The following is an 18945-nucleotide window of genomic DNA, read 5'->3' as shown; positions in this document are numbered from 1 at the left end:
GCTTCATAAAACTGATTGTCGCACTCATGTTTATTACAGAATTTGTTGTTTTGTAAACTAGACTGGTGGAACAATGTGCTGCAGTAAAAACATGAACAAACAAATACGTCGTTCTTTTGACATTTTGAAAAAAATTATTTTGTCACCATTTTGCATTCAATTATCAACTTATAATATGTCACTGTAAAGTAAATTTTATGCCCTTTTTGAATATACAGTGTGACCCACTTAAGAGCGGGACACCCCTGTAAAATTTTTATTTGTGGTTCGATTTTGATCATTTTTTTATATGTTGTAGGGCATCAAAAACTCTATTTTGTGACAAGTTCTTGTTACGCTCGCTTAAAATCTAAGGTCTACTTTGCCCCTTTCTTATGACGAAATTTTAAGAAAAGACATTAGGGAATTTTTTATTTTAAATTTAGCTTCAGTAATAACTTTAGAATTATTCAAAATGGCTGTATTTCAAATTTCGTTAAAAAATGTTTATCCATAAAAAAGTTGTAGAGCAATCCAATTTTAAATTTATTGAACCATCTGGATGTAATAATTTTTGGTCAAGTTGGCTGAGTACGGATCCAATAAACATAGTTAAGTCACTTGTTTTATCCTTGTCATTAAATACAATGCAATTGTCTTTTTGTAAATAAATAAACCAGTTCTTGGTGGTTTAGAAGAAAATTTAACTGTTTTTGATTGAAGAAAAAGTTCAGATATGAATAATCAATTAACTTTAAGGGAAAAAATTGAAATAGTGCGTCTTTCTGGTGACAATGACAGAAGTGTAAGGGAAGTGACTAGAATATTTAACACAAGATATCCTAATCGACGTCCGATTACTAAAAGTACAGTGAATCGAATAAATCGTACATTTAATGAAACTGGAGCCGTTGATAGATAATTGTTAAAAAACAACCGTCCTGGAAATAGAAATGAAGGTGATACAGAAATCGCAATTTTAAATTATTTTACTAATAACCCACATGCTACATTAAGAATAGCAAGTTTAGATTTAAATGTACCGAGGGAAAAGATTCGTCGATGCCTGAAAAAGAATAAAATTAAGCCATTTAAACCAAAATTTCTGCATACTTTGGAGGAAGGAGACAAGAACAGAAGATTGGAATTTTGTTTGTGGGCGCAAGGGGAGTATCAAGATAACAACAATTTTCTAAAATGTATTCTATTTAGTGACGAAGCTACATTTACTACTAACGGGATAGTTTCTTCACAGAATTGTAGATTTTGGTCTCATGAAAATCCACGCTGGATTATCAACTGCAAAAGTCAATATTCCCAAAAAGTAAATGTTTGGTGTGGAATAATCTATGACAAACTTATCGGTCCATTTTTTCTTGAGGGCAATATGAATTCTGCAAGTTTTTTAGAACTATTGAGAAATGAATTATCCAATGCGATTGACAATCTTCCACTATTATACACAAGTAACATGTACTTTCAACTTGATGGAAGTCCTATACATAACGCGAAAATTGTTCGGCAGTGGCTAAATACAAACTTTCCCAATCAATGGATCGGACGGAATAGTCCATTAATACAATGGCCACCCAGATCACCGGACCTGACCCCTTTAGATTTCTTTTTGTGGGGTACTCTTGGGCAAAAAGTATATAAAAACCGCCCCAGAAATAGAGAAGAACTATGCATAAGGTTGAGACGCGCCTGTGAAGAAATTACTCCCTTATCTCTCAGAAAAGTAATGAGTAATACTAGAAGAAGATACGAGAAATGTATCCAGTTGAACGGTAGCTTAATCGAAGCAAGTGTTTTTTAAAATGAATTAAATCTCTTTTCGTTACAATTTTTTTTTCACATTGAATCATTAATTAATTTAAATTAAATAAAATTTAATTGTTCTACAACTTTTTTATGGATAAACATTTTTTAACGAAATTTGAAATACAGCCATTTTGAATAATTCTAAAGTTATTACTGAAGCTAAATTTAAAATAAAAAATTCCCTAATGTCTTTTCTTAAAATTTCGTCATAAGAAAGGGGCAAAGTAGACCTTAGATTTTAAGCGAGCGTAACAAGAACTTGTCACAAAATAGAGTTTTTGATGCCCTACAACATATAAAAAAATGATCAAAATCGAACCACAAATAAAAATTTTACAGGGGTGTCCCGCTCTTAAGTGGGTCACACTGTATAAAAATATTTGGAACCTTACATTTCATATAGTAAAATTGAGGATACTTCGATTACACTGGAAATCATAAATACCTATCAAATATGTTCGAAAATGGCAAATTATAAACATGACGAAAAATGTAATTTTAATCAAAAACATTGTGAAGTAATTTGGGGGAATCACTTTGCAAAAACACTCCATATATTATGATTTAATATAGAAAGTTAAGTCGCCGTCAAGCTTTGATTTGGTCAAGCACAATGCCGATAGAACTGACAGAGACCTGCATTCACACTGATGAAATAAAAATGGTTTCAATGAAAACGTTTTGATCAGTTTTCATGGAAAGCCTCTTTTCAGCACATTACCCAACACAAATTAATAAATAAAAACAAATAACATTGTAAAACATACTAAAAGAGCCTCAGACAAATTTTGCTGGAACGTGTTTTCGTTTGATTAATACGTTTTTGAGTAAAACCAAAACGTTTTACTCTTCAGAGAAACGGTTTCTTAAACTGCAACTTGTTTTGTCAGTGTGTTTAGACTGACGAAATGTTTTGACATGCTTCGTCCTGCTTGACGTGCAATCACGATCTCTTGTTTTATACAAAAACATTTTAACGCACCTGTGTTTGTTCCTTGCATCGAAAAGTTTCCCTTATAGAGCAACGCTACAACATGGATGTAGAAAACGGGATGCTATTAATGTTAATAGAAACTATATCTGCTTCTTATATCCTCTTTTCAGCAATAGGGCAAATTCAGTAATGTCTTCCTTTACTAGCTTTTTCTTTTTCCTCTAGTAGAAGCATTTTCTTTTGAATTTATTCTAATTACTAATCATGTATCATGATATGTATGATGCTTCAAGACAGTTTTGTACAAATGTTTTATCTCAGCAGTGCGTTAATTAACGAATAAACATTTTTTCATATAAAAACTTACTGCACAAAACCTATTTGCCTTTTTAGTGTGTATTAGAGCGTTTTAAAATTGTTGCTTTCGCCGTTTTCAGCGGGTGCGCGAAAAAAGAGGTAGATGCAGTCCAATTATTAAGGACATATTTGGGTTAACATAACTAAGTGTCCTTTCTATAATACATATATGTGGAATGTAGGGCAGCAAAATTTAAGCCGATCTGGAATTGTAAAGGACTTCTGTGCATTGTCGCCTTTCTCCTTGACATTTTGTTATTTTTGTATTGTTTTGTCCAGTCTAATTTTCACATAAATAAAACCATAAAAAAGTTAAGTTCCCAAACTTTTATGTTTTATGTTTTTTGCTGTATAAATGGTTAGAAAGTGATACTTTTCAGGGGTCAAACACCAGATTCAGATGTCTTTAATCACAGATGAATAAAAAAATGGGTATACCCACTTTTTTTCAGGTCTTAGAATTGGTTTTTCAATTATTTGTTGTTTTGACCAGAGGACAAATTAATTGCATTTGCATGAAGATAACAATATATCTAAAAACTGGTTTTAGTCAAACTGAAAAATCAATATCATACATACAACGCCACCTACAGACCTGCGTCAAAGCTAAGAAATTTAAAGGCAGAAGTCTGTATTAATACGTATTATGTTGCCATTGCAGGAATTTTCAATTTTGATTTTAGAATCAACAGTAATTTACCATAATTTGTAAAATCAAGAAATTTGTAAATATAAATTCATTTTCACTAAAAATACTGCAGGACTATTTCAAACCGAAATCAGAATGTAAATAAATTGTTTGACTTACCATTGGTAAGCCTTAAAGTGGTAATACACCAATCCCAACCCATACAGGAAAGTTGTGTTTTGCCAGTGGTTTTCTGCTTGGATCTTGTAGAACATTTGATAGGCTGACAGAGCTGAAAAGATTAAACATTTTTCAGATTTATGAACTTTAAAAGTTTACATCATTACCTTTTTGGTACTCCTCCAGCAGCAAATGAAAATGGCCAAGTTTGACCCAAGTTTTTGGGTCAATACTGATTTGCTTTTTTTGAAAATTGCTAGGCTCATTTTCATTTTGTTCCTTCTGGTGCTTGCGGGCCTGAATTACCATAAGTTGTAGGTATTTTACCGCCTTAAAGTGAAAATTTATTTAAATACTTCACATAACCTTAAATGCTGGGCCACTGTACCTTTTGAACTAAGGCTTTCTTCTTGGCATTTTCGGGCAGATTAAGCAGCAAATACCCATACTGCCGACTGAAAAGATGTATGGAGGCTTTACTTTTTGAATGGTATTGAAAAAATAACATACCTGTCAAGCTCAGAAAGAATATGAAGTTCTTGGGCGGTCATAGTAATATCATCCAGATCTTGGGTGTCCCGCATCGGTTTATTCATTTTAACAGGAGGTGTACGGAAAATTGTTCAAGAAAACACACTTAAAAGTTAATAATGAACTGCAGTTCATGAAATTACGGCACTACGATAATGAAAATAGGGCTATTCAACGAAAGTTGCAGAAACAACCACCATTTTGTTTATAACATTCTAAAATGTAATGCAAAAAGAAAAAAAGGAAAACATTATCAGCCAACGCCATCTATACATCTGAAGCAGAAATAGCTTTCAGATACCTAATAATCTATTCCGATCTGTTTTTATCAAACGTCATTGAAGGAGTAACACTATACTCTATAATATTCGTCGTAATAAAAAAGGGGGTTACGTCAATGTCAATATTTGTTTCTACTGTCAAAAGAAAATAAACAAATGAATAAGCTTATTTGTTGTTATTCAATTGTTAAAACATTGTGATTTTTGGTAACATTTTTTTCTATTTTTGTTCCAAATTTAGTAATTCGCTTTTGTTTGTTGTTTTGTTTTTTTTTAATTCTTGACAACTCTGCAATTTTCGGTTCGGCATACTATAAAGCCCTGATCTATAAATTTCCACTAAATTCTTGCTCTATACTCTAAGCCTGAAACAACCCCGGATTTAAATAACACTATGAGTTGTAATATAACCGATACCGAGATCTATTTGGATAAATATGACTTAACTAGATAACTCAAATGGCCCTTTACTGTAACTCCCCATTTTGAATTTAAGCATTAGGCCTTTCACCGCCAACAATTATATGAAACAATAAAGAGTGCTTCTATGAAAAGCTATGAGATGTACCTTTTTGGTTGAGTGTAAAAAAAGCATCAAAAATACTTTATTCAAATTTAATTTTACAGTTTATGCTTGTTTTATGAGCTAATCATGAATTCATTTTAGGGCTGATAAATTGATTAGACAAATTGATTATTTATCACATTTTATTTTGAAGATGCCCTATTGTAGACAGGGGAAATGCACATGAATGGTTTATCAAAAAAAAAACTGGATTGGTTCCAAATCAAGTGGAAAAACACTTAGACAGGTAACATGATGCACACCTAAATGAGAAGTGTTTATTTTTGTTAGTTTGTAATTATGTGCACAAACATAAATTATTTTATATGTTACTGTTTTACATTATATTTTGCATAGCAAAAAAGGTAAGTATAGAATGCTTCAAATTTGAGCCTCACCACTGAGAGCTCAGAAACTATGAGAAAGGCAGGCACAATTTTATTTAGGTATATGGGTGAAATTTGCAATTTTGGTACTTGTCAAATTTTCACAAAAATTCCAAAAGCCTAAATATTTCTTAAAATATCATTTGAAAAGTAGTATCTATTAGGACTTTAAGGCTTGCCTAGTGATGATTTTGGTAGTTAAACTTTGGGAAAATTTGAATATTGTAAATATGGAAAAACAGCTATTTAAGTAGGCACCTACATCTTCAAATGAAGATTATCTAGTTTGCTCGATATAATTTTTGCTTTAAATATTTTTTGCATCTTCATTCATTTTCTCCTCTGTCGATGATGTATTACTGTTGCTATTGTCCACACTTAAAGCTTCATTAAACAATTTTCCAATTTTTTCCTCAATATCACTTATTTTTGACCCATAAGTTTCTTCACATTTTTCAAAATCCCTATTTTCAACTCTTTCAGATTTAGATGTCTTATGTAATGGAGAATTAAAATTCCCAAGATCAATCACTTCTGATTTTAAAGAAGCAGATCTCTGTCTTATTTCCGAGATGTAAGTTCCCCTATTCCATTCCCTGTTAGTCTGTCGTTCATGAAATCTAGGATTACTAGGAATTGAACTGGTGGAAGAATGTGTGCGAGAAGCTTTCATTTGTTTGCAGAGGTTGAAGCAACCTCCGAATATTTCCGAAAGCAATATGCTACCTCCGGCAATATAGCCTGCAGCAAGCAGCAAGAACATGCCTTGTGTGTCATCTAGTGTCAAGGCGCGATCTTCTGGAGGTAACATTTTTAGGCCCCCACTGCGAGAATTGGCCTGAAATTGATTTAGAAGATAATTGATCTCGTAAGTCTAAACACTATGGCTTACTGCTAGGAGTTTGCCAGATGCTGATCTCAGCACGTCCCATTCTACATCACTCTTCATTTTCAAATAGAAGCCCGATTGCAGGATCATTTGAATACCTTCAGCTATAACTTCACTGTATACTGAATGTGATGGTAAGAGAATGCCCACTTTGAAGGGTACAAAGCATTGCTGTGTTATGTGAAACAAAGCTTTTTTACTTCTAAAATTATTCATATGTAAGTTTATGTTTCATTGGGTTGTTATTTATTAACTACCCGATAGTGAAATTTGTCTTTACAATAAATTGAAGTTCTTCGCGAGACCCCAACATTGCGTAAGGCCAAAAAAAGGCTTTTGTTACATTGACTAAACCACTCTCGACGGAGGGGACATAGTCAACATGACTAAGAATCTTCTCACTACTTTTGCTCGTCACATTTTTAAACCAAGTGGGCCAGCCTCCTTTGTCCAGCATTCCGATTTGATATTTGTTATTTAACAGCTGCTCAACAGTGTCAATTGCAGCTGGAAATGCTGGTAAGGTCACAAAAGCAATAATTGAACCTGTGTAGCATGCTGTTATTATAATTGTGAACAACCAGTAAATACCTGAAGGGTTTTCTATCATAATAGAAGTATAATGCAGAAGTAAATGTCTTACCAACCAGCACCTTCGTAACACCTTTGTTTGCTTTTGTCCACGATTTTGCTCCAGTAAATGTGAAGCAATTTGTAAACGTCCCAAACATATACCAAAACATGTTTTCAAATTCAAGCGGATCGCTGAGTAGATATTTTAGAGTTAATCTCTCTGAATATGAAAATAATGGTATGGAGCCAATATACACTCCAATGAGCGCCAACCAAACTGACCAATGGAAGGGTCCCATAATAGCCCGATACCTTGGTAATGCTGTTGAAGCTAAGGAAATAAATGCGGCACAATCTTCCCCATGCCAGTTAAGAGTGCCTGCGTTATATCTACTATCTGTAATGTAGAGTCCTGCTATAGCCATATTTATATTTCCCCCTTTAAGAGTCTTAATAACAGCTTCACCAGACCCAAGTTTTTCTGTTTCTGAACTCTCTTTGAAGTCAGTGCTGAAGTTATACATTTTTGAGAGTAAGTTCACTAGTTGGATCTCAATGCCGGAGTACTCAGTTTCATCTCTCTCATTTCTCCTCCTAAATAAGAGTTTTGCCTATTGGAATAAGATACACAAATTGTTTCTGAAAACAGTGTAATAAATTTAACCACGTGGAAATTAGATATACAAGGTGTGAAGTGTCAGTTTCTAAGGATGTTTTTTAATTGATAGTTTCAATACATGTTTAGATAAATGGACGGAATTTTGTATGTTGTTATATCTTTCGGCGCTCTTTGTGAATCTTGAAAAAAAAATGGACACACTTGTCTAGGGATGGGCAATAGAAGGGAGTAGTGTACCTTTTATTTTACTGACAATTTAATAGCGAAAGTGAATAATTTAAAGATTTTTGTATGTAAAAAGCATTTGAGATTTGTTTCCAATAAAAAATTATTTTAACTTATTGTCATTATGAGGTTATTACGAGGCATTTCCTAAACATACTGCAAACATTTACATACATATGTTCGGCATAGCTTAATTTTTGAAATACAGGATGTTTAATTAAAAAAGGTTATATTAAATTTAGATAAAGTTTTTTTTCTTATTTTAACTTAACGAATATCTTCTTAAATTTATTCAATATGTTTAGGTAACAACCTGTAATGTTAATTATGAAATAGTATTGAAATGTTATTAAAATTATTTTGTCTTGTAATCTATTACAGAATTTTTGCAAATTATTGTTGACTTTCAGGAAAGGTTTCGATAGTTGTTACGCACTATCTTCCCCTCATTATTACCCGCCCATGGATACATTTGTCCATTGTTATTAAGAGTGACAATTGGCATAAAAAGATATGATACTGTACAAAAGGTCATTAATTTATCTCAACACGTTCTGGAAATATTAATTAAAAACGATCCTCAGGAACTAACTTTTTCCATCCAATATAGGGAAAACGAAAAGTTGTTCGATACATATTTGTATGAAGTCTTCATCCAATTCATGTATTAATATTTTTGAGTGTAGAGTAGTAAGTAGTTTAATTTATGGCGTTAATTTCAAAGACACTTGCATAACAAAGTGCTAATTACGTTTTAATGACGTAGGGTGGTTGATGGGCAGTAGCTATTATAAACCTGTGTCCTGAAAAGCCGTGTTTTAGTTTAGGCTTAAATAATTCAACACTTCTGGTAAAATTTCCTTTGATCCATGATGTTATCACTACAGGTTTGCTAGAACCCAGGGCATCCACGAAGAGTTTGTGAGTATAGAGAATGTAAGGCGCCTCTTGCTAAAAATAATTTGTAGGTTTTTGTTTATGGATTCATATATAAATAGTAAATATAGGGGGTGATGATAGAAGGTGGGTCTACTTGTTACAGAGGGGACCCACTTTCTTGACACTTATATACTTTCTTACCTTTTGGCCTATATATTTCTCAGACTTCACAATTATAAGTAAATTTGCAATTTCCCTCGAGAACTCGCTGTTTAAATACTCTTGGACTCTCCACTGAGTAGATTTTGCCACTACCACCACTTTCTCACTTCGTTTACTTACCACGTCTTGACATCTCATTACGTCTTTGATGAAAATGATGAAATGGACACATTTTTTGTCTTGCTGGTTTACCAATTCCCCTATCTGAATGTGATAGTCACTTGGAATGGTTCCGTGTACATGTATTAGGGGGTATTGTTGGAAAAGCTTTGACAAAAACACCTTCTCTTGAGCGTTTGTGAAGTTATCGTACAAAATGGCTGTGGTGCAGTCAGACAGGTATTGCACTGCGATATTGTTGAGTAGGTTTATTAAGGAAGCGTCTGGATCTTCCATGTATAAATCCCGTTCCAGAAACAATTCGGAGAGTTTCATTATCCTTGATTTTTCGTGTGATTTTTGCAAAGCTCTTTTTGTTATTCCAGGGTAAACGGCTTCTGAATATTCTATATTTGCGAAGCTCGCCGAGATTACCAACGTTGAGGTTACTATTAGTAGTCCTAACATTGTCAGTTAATGTCTTCTATCCGACTGAGACTGAGCGGTATAGGAAATATAAAAAAAAATCCTTTTTAGTATGTATTGAAGTGAATTCTTTATCACGGTGCAGGTGTTATTTCAATGGATTTCGTGGGATCCTTGACTGTTCCAAAATAAAGTTATTTTGAGGAAAAATGAATTGAATTAATCTCGAAATATTTTATTATTTATCACTCACTGGATTCGTCTCACAATTTATTCTGTACACGCAACAAAAATTTATAATAAATTAGGAATAATATAAAAATTATCTAATGCTTTTGCCTATTATAACTTGATGTATTAGGCAGTGTTTTCATCAATTACAGCTTCTTGAACACCTTGATAAAACTAACCTTCTTGGCAGTATTAATTATTATAATTTATTACATCCTAGCCGATATATACATAAATATTCACTAAGGCCATGATTGTTGATGTTATTCAGGTATGAATTAGCTGATGGGCTAAGCTTGACACCTAAAGAACATCATTTGCTAATTTGTCGCATTCCTAAATAATCCGGGCTTGATTCCCAAGAAATCTTTGAAATTAACATCTAATGGCCTAATAGTATCCTAATAACAAAAAAACACCAATTGTAATCGCTCAAGTGCCTAATCTTCAATGTCGTTGTCAATTTTGCTACTACGAATACCAGTATTGCCAGTCCAAGGGTAAATATCAGGACAGGGTTGACAGGTCCTCATGTATCGAACTCCAGATTTGTGCCAGAGATTGCAAACTTTAGGGTTGTTACATCGTTTTGGACGGTCCTGAATTAAAAAAACAAATCAAAACTCTTATTCTGCAACATTAAATAAGAGTAGTTACCGCATAATCACATTGGAATGGCTGGAAATTGTTCAACCTTGAAATGGGAGTAGGGTCCCTCACCCACTGAAGGGCTTGCCAGTTGGTTATCAGCCACACATCTTTCATGGTCAAGATGGTGTCAATAAAGTTAATGAAACCTTCTTTGTGATGTGGTTGCGTGAACCACGCAGCATGATAGAAGAGCCCAAATGGAGCTCTAAAATCTTAAATTCGTATCAACCCAATTTCAAATATTTAAAACATGCCTGTTGGTAGTGTAGTGCCTTTCAAAATTCTTGATCAACATCTTAAAGACACCGTCGGCATCTGGTGGATTGCTGCAAGCGTCACCCATAGAGCACCTTCCTCCATTTAGATCTTGCCACATCACCATGGGCACTTCCCACACTCCTGGGTAAGATCTGGTTGGGCAAGGAGGAATCATACAGTCGTGGAATAGCTTGTAATCCAAAGTGTAAGGCCAGCTTGGAGGTTTGTTTTCATAGATGGGCATTGAGGAGTCGTAAGTGAAGTTAGAATCGTAGAGCATTTTGAACATCTTATTTCCTCCCACCTAAATTGGGATTGAAAGTTATAAATATTTTCATTGAATGGAAAACCTTATTTTCGCAGGTGTAGGACTGATTAAAACAAGTTCTCTTCTGTGAAAAAATAATGATCGATGTTGCGACTATATTTTTAATTACGGTTAGCAGAATTTCTTGGATTTCAAGTAGGCATTACCAGAGGCTATTTGTCCACGACGATTTAATAGGTGCCAACAACCACGAAACCGGTAACGGTGTGGCCTAGCATTCTGGGTCCATTGATACTGACACAGTGTGTAATGGTTTTCAACTCGGAAGCGTAATCTTATATGCCAATCAAACAAAAGGTTAGTGAAATTTCTTAGTTTTTCTATATTTTTAATTATACTCTACTGTTATTATCGCTTTAAATTATGAAAAATGGCAATCAGAAGTGTAGGCTGATTGATTCCTGTTGCTTGTTCTAATTCGAGTTAAAAATTATACGAACAAAAACGTTCAAGGAAAATTCTAAAAATTAAAGAAATCTTCAATTTTGTCCGTTTAAACTCTCATTTATCATCACTATTTGTATTGACCTGTGAATATAGCCAATGTTCATTGCTGCGTAATATATAGCTATCGTTTCTGTTATACGCTCTTAAACGAAAATGGAACATATTTCATCCACAACTTATTTTATCGTTTTCCTCCAAGTTTCAGTTTCGTTTTTGTCTAGTCCCATATAATAAATAAAGACGGTTATGTGACGTGGGGACATAACGCTAAATATGATTTGATGTTGATATAGTGGTAAAACTTGAGAATTTTAACAGCGAAAACTGCAATTTTAGCAACAATTATGGCTGCACACTTCTAATCAAATATACTTGTATATTTGATTAGAATGTTGTTAATTGGGCAATAGTCGGTTTCCAAATACTAAATTTTGTGTTTGAAGCACAAATTTTACGGCTGTTACGTTAGGGTAAGGGGTAATCCTTTTGGGTATCGGCAGGTTGTTTAAAAAATTTAACTGAAAATACACATGGAATTACATGATATTTTTGTGTTCGTAAATGCGTGTTGGTGTACATAAAATGGTCAGCGATTTAAAAGTCATAAAACATTAAAAGTTGAACAAATTTTTACTTTAAAAGTATCAAAAAATGTTGGTGGAAACCACGTTTCAGAAACACCTAGTATAATTCATGTGTGTATTATTCTTCTATAGATTAGAGGTTGTTTTAATACATGCGAACTTGCTTTATTGAATAAGGATATTATAACGTACAACAATTTATTGAAAACTCACCGATAAGAAGGGCGCTCTCATTCCTTTGACATCATCTAACTTGACTCCTCCATAGGCAGCTAATATTTCTCTTTGTCCAGCAACCTCTCTTGTCCATTTCTTTTGCGAAAATTGCTCTCCAAAGCTGTGCCTAAATTCGTAGATACTCTGTTAAAATCCATGAAGAAATTTCTTCTGCGGTGTTTTAAGCATTTCCCATTAATTAGTAGAGACATTGAAATTGTTAGTGAAATCATAAGGGTGCAATGTAAATCAAGCAATATCTAGCATTGTGCAAAATACTGTCTTTTTGAACTTACGATACGGTGTGAGAGGCAAGTTCGTGGCCATCGGAATACAGATTTTGCACTTGGCTATAATCTGTCCACTCGTGGGACACATAAAAGGTAGCAGCGATGGGACATCCATTCGGATTGGTTCGTCCTCTTTCGAAGAGATCTTGATATAAACCTTTGTTCAGGTCGTTAACAGAGTCGTCGAAAGTGAGAAGGACGATTTGGGGTACTTGTTCAACCGGTAAGTCTCCTTTAAGTTAGTAGGCACAAGAAAAGAAAGAAAAAGCCCGATGAAAAACATTACATAAAACAATGAATGTATACAAATGTAACATATAAATAGCAGCATAATGACATGAGGAAGAGAATAGTGTAGGTATAGTGTATTCAGATTTTAAATGCCCACAATGTAGACTAATAATATGTCATTTTTGTTTTCAGAATGTTGAAATGTTAATTGATCATAGAAATAGACGGCTTTTCCTGTCCCAAAATGGCCAAAAAGGGCCACTTACGACACTGTGTGGGACGCCAGTTCGTGACCATCGGCGTACAAGTTCTGCACCTGGCTGTAATCTGTCCACTCATGAGAAACGTAAAAGGTGGCCGATATGGGACAGCCATTGGGGTTTGTACGTCCATTTTCAAATAAGTCGATATAATACGGTTTATTTAAGTCATTAACAGCGTCATCAAAAGTCATTAAGACTATTTGTGGTACTTCTTCCACAGGAATCTCTCCTAGTTAACAAAAATACCTTCAGGAAATCACGTTTATTTTTTTTAGTCTCTAGAACCTCGTCTTTTTCTCTTTTTTAAACGACCCAGATTTACTTACCAGGAATGTCTTTTCCACCGCAGTAGCAATCGGGTAACAAGCAAACGTCCTTCCTACACTTAGCAGCAGTTTTATCTGGTTGGGGCTGAGGGTATAAGGCATCAGGTCTTCGTGGTGGATTCCTGTAGATATCTATAAATTCTGAGGCCTTGGAAACAATGGAGGTCGAAGGTTTCAACGTTGGGCGAGATCGGCTATAAACGAAGTTTACTGTCCATCATTTCGCTCGACAGTAAAAAAAATTAAACAGAGTAAGTATTTGCAAAAACAGTTACGTCAATCCTGGTCGTACTTTCATGCTTTTTTTACCATCTTAGTCACTGTATACCGCATAAGTGTAAGGGACAAATGTGTTTAATCTATCATTTAAAATCGAGTCTGTATAAGTGTGTTTTTTTGGTTTAGTAATGTAAACTGTTCCGGTAAACTTTTGCAAACACGATACTGCAGGGTTTTACTAGCACATTCGTTCATACGGATCTTGGAAACAGTGACAATTAAAACCTTTTAATGAGCTGTCTCTCGCAGTTTCCAAGATCTACACGCAAATCAGCTATTCCCATGCGGTCAACTTACGGAGCTGGAGTACCCCTGTTAACGTTAACGGTAACTTCGTTACTAGCAATAGAAGCAGAGTTCGTGTAATGGGATGTACCTCGTCCTCTTGAAGGTGTTCTAAAATTAAGTAAACTGTAATTTAGTAGGTTGCTGTACAATTTTACAGTGTAACTCCACCCAACAAAACATGCGGAGCCGTATACCGCCACTTCTATGACTACGGGGTTGTCGGTTATAGGTGAACATCATTTTTAGCTTCTTTATTTAGAAAATTGAAACATTTGATACTGAAAATGAAGAATATACTATAGTTGGAAAAATTTGGACATAAAAATGTGTATATTACACTTAGATCCACAATTTTTTCTTGCTTCCAAAAAAGTGATGCATCGAATAGCAGGGATTAATGAAAAGTCTTTAGAATTTAGGATGTTTTCGTAAATTCCTATAAGAAAGAATATACTGAATATATCTTTCAAAGTTGTAACTGTGGTATTATGAAAGGTTCCTTGAAGGTTTTAAAGGTTGATATTGGATTTCCAGTACAATTTTTTGAAATTGTTACTATGATTTTCGGGTATTTTAGGAAAATTTCTCAAAACTTTTTTAGGCGATTAAGGGATACCAATAATTTTCAGCATTTTTCTGGTGTTTTTTTAAGTATTATTTAAGTTTTTGAAAGGACCTTTAAGCTTAGAATTTTTGCTGCTATTATTGAGAACATTCCTGGATAATTTTTAGGCATTCTTAGTGAGCTCTTCAAATATTATTTTCAGATATTTTTTGTAAGGTTTTTGATCCTTTTATTGGATTTTCATTAACTCTTAGGATTCTTTCGGATTTTGAAGGCGCGATTCAGAGAAATAACGCGTGCCATTTCCTCCCTGTGTATTATGAATTAGAGTTGAACCGACGTGATGGAAACTAAAAACTCTAAATTGGTGTTACAATGGATGCTAAGTTCGATCGAAGCATAGAGAAGAATGTGATACACTTATACTGCGGGCGCTGAGTTTCCTAATGACATAAAATAAGAAGTTTAACATGTTCATTGCTATTATAACCCGATCTGCCACCATCTTGAAATTTTGATTCCCCAATCAACTATTTTTTTAAATAATCGCCAAATTTTTATTTTTTACATAATCAATCAAGGCAGTTCTTGGAGGATCAACCTGTGTAGGATTCATTAATGGGCCTTCAATCTCAGAATTTTTGAGTAGGTTTCTAGACAGATTTGTTTGAATGTCTTTAGATTAATAATTACACTTTTGGAGGTTTTTTTTATTGTTTTAGAGGAGAAAAATAATTTCTTTTCGGCTTTTTTATGAAAGATTTTATGTAAGTACACTTAATAAACTTGATAAAAATAAAGCTTATTAGTTTATGTCTCATTCTAACTCTGTGTCTACATGAGGACGATTAAACGTAGAGATGGGATGAAGCATAAAGTCATATTAGACCATAATCCTCTCAAAGTTTTCCTACGACTATTATTGCATTCATCTTCAATGCTCTTGTCTCTAAGAGGGTTCTATATTCTGTTGCTCACATTTAAAGGTTTAGTCTAGATGCAGCAAAAAAGACACGGCAGATGGTGCTGGTGGGATTTTTGTCTGCAAGCCCAACATATTCGTTGTTGACATAGTCGATTTTTGCCTGTGTTTAATTGTTTCGAGATGAACCGAACTGGTAAGATTTAAAACAGAATATTTTTCCTACTGCTATCATTGCATTTATATTAATTAGTTAGCAAATGTTTCCATTTTTTTACATAAAAAAGTAAAAAGGGGTGTTTACTTATAACCAGTACTACTGCCTATATACCTCTAGATCCTATGAACTTGAACTTAGCTTTTATACATTTGTGTACGTATATGTAGATATAATAGTGCCAGCAAGTTTGCTACTCCAAGGGATGTGCTAATTAAGAGCAGTAAGCGAAAGCAAATAGCCTTTTCCTGCAAGTAAGAAACTGTGCTGCCCTATAGGAGGGATGTGTACCTAAACTGTTCTAGTGTGATGGTGTTAATTAGGTAAATATGTTACTGGGTCCGAGTAGGGAAGGTCCAGAGTCAACTTCCAGTCTCACTAACTTTAAGTTAAAAGTCCTTGGCTACTGAAAGCGTTTACCAAACTCGGTTAAGAAGAGGTGCAAAATCAGGAAAATCGGTGCTATTCCATGCAAATTAATTTGCAGAAAGAGGACGAATATCAAGTACCTCTGTTTCGCCTCGACCTTGCATTTCGGACCTTTGTTGGTACATTTGGTTGGTCCTTTAGTTCCACCAATAGCAATGAGGGATTTAATGGCAGCATTGACCCGGGATACTCTAGCGGGGAGGGACGCCGTGAGAGGAGGTTCTGTTTTAGTGTCAGGTCGTGAGAACGAAGGTGGTCGAGGTTTGTAGGACGGCGGTTGGTCCGGTTCTGCTTTTTCTTCGTCTACGTCAGGAAGGAAGTCTTGGGGAGGCGGAATTTCTACTGTTAGTGAGAAGTGCTTTTCACTTGAGGATTTGTGATTTTCTATGTACGGTCTGAGTTTTTCTTTCGACAGTAATTCGAATAGTCGATTTTTGAGTGTTGTTGTGGGAATTGAAGTCGTAGTGGATGATGTTGTCATAGTCGTAGAAGCAGTAGAGTTATTAGAGTCTTGGGGTTGCTCCTCTAGATTCGAAACAATGTCCTCTGCTACTTCATAGGTAGCCCCATTTGACTTCTCCAACTCATGATTCAAAGATATCGGGTTTATCAACTTTCGCACAGCTTTCAATGTTTTGTACTGATAAGTCGGGTTGGATTTAGTTTGATTTTTCTGCCTGAAACTGAACAACGAAGGAGAAACTACGGAGCTGTTACGTAAAATGGACTTTCGTAAGTATTTAGGAGGTGAGTACGTGGTCGGAACGATAAATTTTAGCTTCACTGAGGGCTGCACCTCTACATCAACGTTCTCATTGCTAACAGTGCTAGAAGAGACCTGGTGAGTTGACTTGGGTGCCTTGGTGATATAGTGAAAAGCGGGTTCAACTGTAGTTAAATGCTCTAATGGAGTAAGTTTGGTTGTGTATGGTTCATGCAAGTCAGGCTCGAAGTCCGTCGTTGATTCGAAAGGAGTATTTAAGGAATCAGGAACATCTATGTGTCCCGGGTTTGTATTATTTGACAGTGCAACTTGTGTTTGGTTTTCAATCGCTGTGACAGGCGCTTGGCTAGAATAAATGATAATGGTTTTAGAATCCCCTTGATTTTTAAAACCAATGAAAGCAAAATATAAATTTCGCGCAAGCTTGATGAGATTTCGTATGATCAATATCAATGGCAATATCAAAGATACTACAAAAATGGGAGCAAATAAGCATTTTCTCGCTAATTGGCCAATGAAGTGAACTCAGCTTGTAGTTTTGTAGTACCTTGAAGGGGTAGTAGTGATCTTTTGTGGGGATAAGGTACGTGCTTGCGCCGTTGTAGTAGAAGGTTTCCTGATTGCAGGAGTTGAAGAAGTTCTTTTAGTTGTCGCAACCTCCTCAATATCATTTATTTCATTCCTGTCTCCCCTGTGGCTAAAGCTTAACTTAATCTCGGTAAACTACCTCATCGACCAACTTACCTGGAGGGAGCTCTGCTCGATTGCCGGTAGTCAGGATCCTCTTCCTGAAAATTACTGCTGAAGCTAGTTCAGGTTATAAAGGCAAACGTACCTGATAGGAATTGTCGTTGTAATCACTGACGGTAGAAGATTGCTGATAAATGTTCTGATTTACATTATTGTAAACTATATTTCCACGTTTTGGAGTCTCATCTCTCACCGCTGCAGGAGATCCGCGGTATACGCTGGTGGTACTGCCTCTGGTGTTCGGAGGGTTGGTTTGATAGTTGTTGTTTTGGGGCGTGTAATCTACGAATGAAGACGCCAGCTCAATTTAAAAACGAAAGGCATCATAGCTCCATTTTCTATAAATCAGTTAATCAATGCTTTATTGTCCTAAATTGTTATTGACTTTAATTGACAAAGCCTAAAAAATATTAAAATATGTACATAGGAATTAAAACGATATGAAATGACAAAAAAAAACGATATTGAAAACAAATAGAAATTAAATTATACTTAGTATGCAACCAACCAATAATACAGCCTAAGGTAAAATATTTTGTTATGGCAAGAACCTGTTGAAACCTCTTAAAATCACTGCCTAAAATACTTACCGACTGTATAAAAATCAAATGTCTCAAATAAAATCCTACATTCTTGTTTGAACATTTTTAAAGATGATAAAAATTAAAAAATTAATTAATCCGAGTTGAGGAACGTTTACACCAATACTTTTTCCAAGTCTTAAACCAAAATTTTTGCGCACCTTGAACAGGGTTCTCCACGTCTCAGAATCCTTAACGTTGTTGAATATTACTTCATAGCTCCCCTCTACTGTTAAACACGGATTTGTTTGCCAAAGAGTTCAAAAAAACTCAAAAAAGACATCTAAATAGGTTCAATGCAGGACTTAGTGGGGGCCACAGATGTTAACTGTCCTGATTAATTCATCGATGTGGAAAATTGATATCAAGAACTTTTTTATATACAGTGTAGAAGTTTTGGATGGAACAGTCCATATAACTAAGATACCGAACATATGCGACTAAAATCCTCGGACATATCGATTTTTATTTTTTCTTGCGGTTTTTTTAAGGGGTAAAACTTGATATGTTTTAACATTTCTTTGGTCTGAAAAGGACCGATTTAATACAAAATAGCACCTCCTCATTACCACGTTGATGTTAGGGCTTATTAAAATGACATCTTTTTTTAATGCTGTATTGGGAGATAAGAGGTAAATGAATGGCCGGCACGATCACCTGACTTCACGCCTTTAGATTACTTTCTATGGAGTTATCTTAAGAGTAAGGTATACTTTAACCAACCACCAACTATCAAAGCCTTAAAAAAAAATCCGTGATAAAATAAGAACA

The 18945-nt window shown here is 34.7% G+C and overlaps 4 protein-coding genes across 4 annotated transcripts in view; all 4 read right to left on the bottom strand.

The window, feature by feature from the left end:
• The window catches only part of Utx (Utx histone demethylase), a 44071-nt gene extending 39427 nt beyond the window's left edge, over nucleotides 1-4644 (bottom strand). Inside the window, exons 1-4 of the mRNA XM_066391286.1 lie at nucleotides 4410-4644; nucleotides 4288-4354; nucleotides 4067-4229; nucleotides 3900-4011 (exon numbers count right to left, since the gene is read on the bottom strand). Coding sequence (XP_066247383.1) covers nucleotides 3900-4011; nucleotides 4067-4229; nucleotides 4288-4354; nucleotides 4410-4495 — 428 coding nt within the window. The 5' untranslated portion in view covers nucleotides 4496-4644. The remainder of the gene's footprint in view (nucleotides 1-3899; nucleotides 4012-4066; nucleotides 4230-4287; nucleotides 4355-4409) is intronic.
• LOC136409646 (protein white-like) overlaps nucleotides 1-15057 on the bottom strand; it is a 66152-nt gene extending 51095 nt beyond the window's left edge. The window contains exon 1 of the mRNA XM_066391302.1: nucleotides 15054-15057. Within this exon, the coding sequence (XP_066247399.1) occupies nucleotides 15054-15056 (3 nt within the window). The 5' untranslated portion in view covers nucleotide 15057. The remainder of the gene's footprint in view (nucleotides 1-15053) is intronic.
• On the bottom strand, nucleotides 5843-9537 carry Ir21a (Ionotropic receptor 21a). The gene is given in 5 exon segments (XM_066391304.1): nucleotides 5843-6753; nucleotides 6809-7142; nucleotides 7195-7718; nucleotides 8720-8919; nucleotides 9049-9537. Coding segments are annotated over 5 exon segments (2298 nt in total). The 5' UTR covers nucleotides 9505-9537; the 3' UTR covers nucleotides 5843-5969.
• Nucleotides 9814-18945, bottom strand: part of Cda5 (Chitin deacetylase-like 5) — a 37781-nt gene continuing 28649 nt past the window's right edge. The window contains exons 7-17 of the mRNA XM_066391294.1: nucleotides 17679-17875; nucleotides 17588-17631; nucleotides 17391-17540; nucleotides 16200-17189; nucleotides 13996-14094; nucleotides 13420-13613; nucleotides 12606-12831; nucleotides 12307-12436; nucleotides 10731-11038; nucleotides 10483-10681; nucleotides 9814-10424 (exon numbers count right to left, since the gene is read on the bottom strand). Coding sequence (XP_066247391.1) covers nucleotides 10266-10424; nucleotides 10483-10681; nucleotides 10731-11038; nucleotides 12307-12436; nucleotides 12606-12831; nucleotides 13420-13613; nucleotides 13996-14094; nucleotides 16200-17189; nucleotides 17391-17540; nucleotides 17588-17631; nucleotides 17679-17875 — 2696 coding nt within the window. The 3' untranslated portion in view covers nucleotides 9814-10265. The remainder of the gene's footprint in view (nucleotides 10425-10482; nucleotides 10682-10730; nucleotides 11039-12306; nucleotides 12437-12605; nucleotides 12832-13419; nucleotides 13614-13995; nucleotides 14095-16199; nucleotides 17190-17390; nucleotides 17541-17587; nucleotides 17632-17678; nucleotides 17876-18945) is intronic.

Source organism: Euwallacea similis, chromosome 6 (genome assembly GCF_039881205.1).
Source record: "Euwallacea similis isolate ESF13 chromosome 6, ESF131.1, whole genome shotgun sequence".
NCBI classification, from domain to species: domain Eukaryota; kingdom Metazoa; phylum Arthropoda; class Insecta; order Coleoptera; family Curculionidae; genus Euwallacea; species Euwallacea similis.
This window is presented reverse-complemented; position numbering and strand designations above follow the sequence as displayed.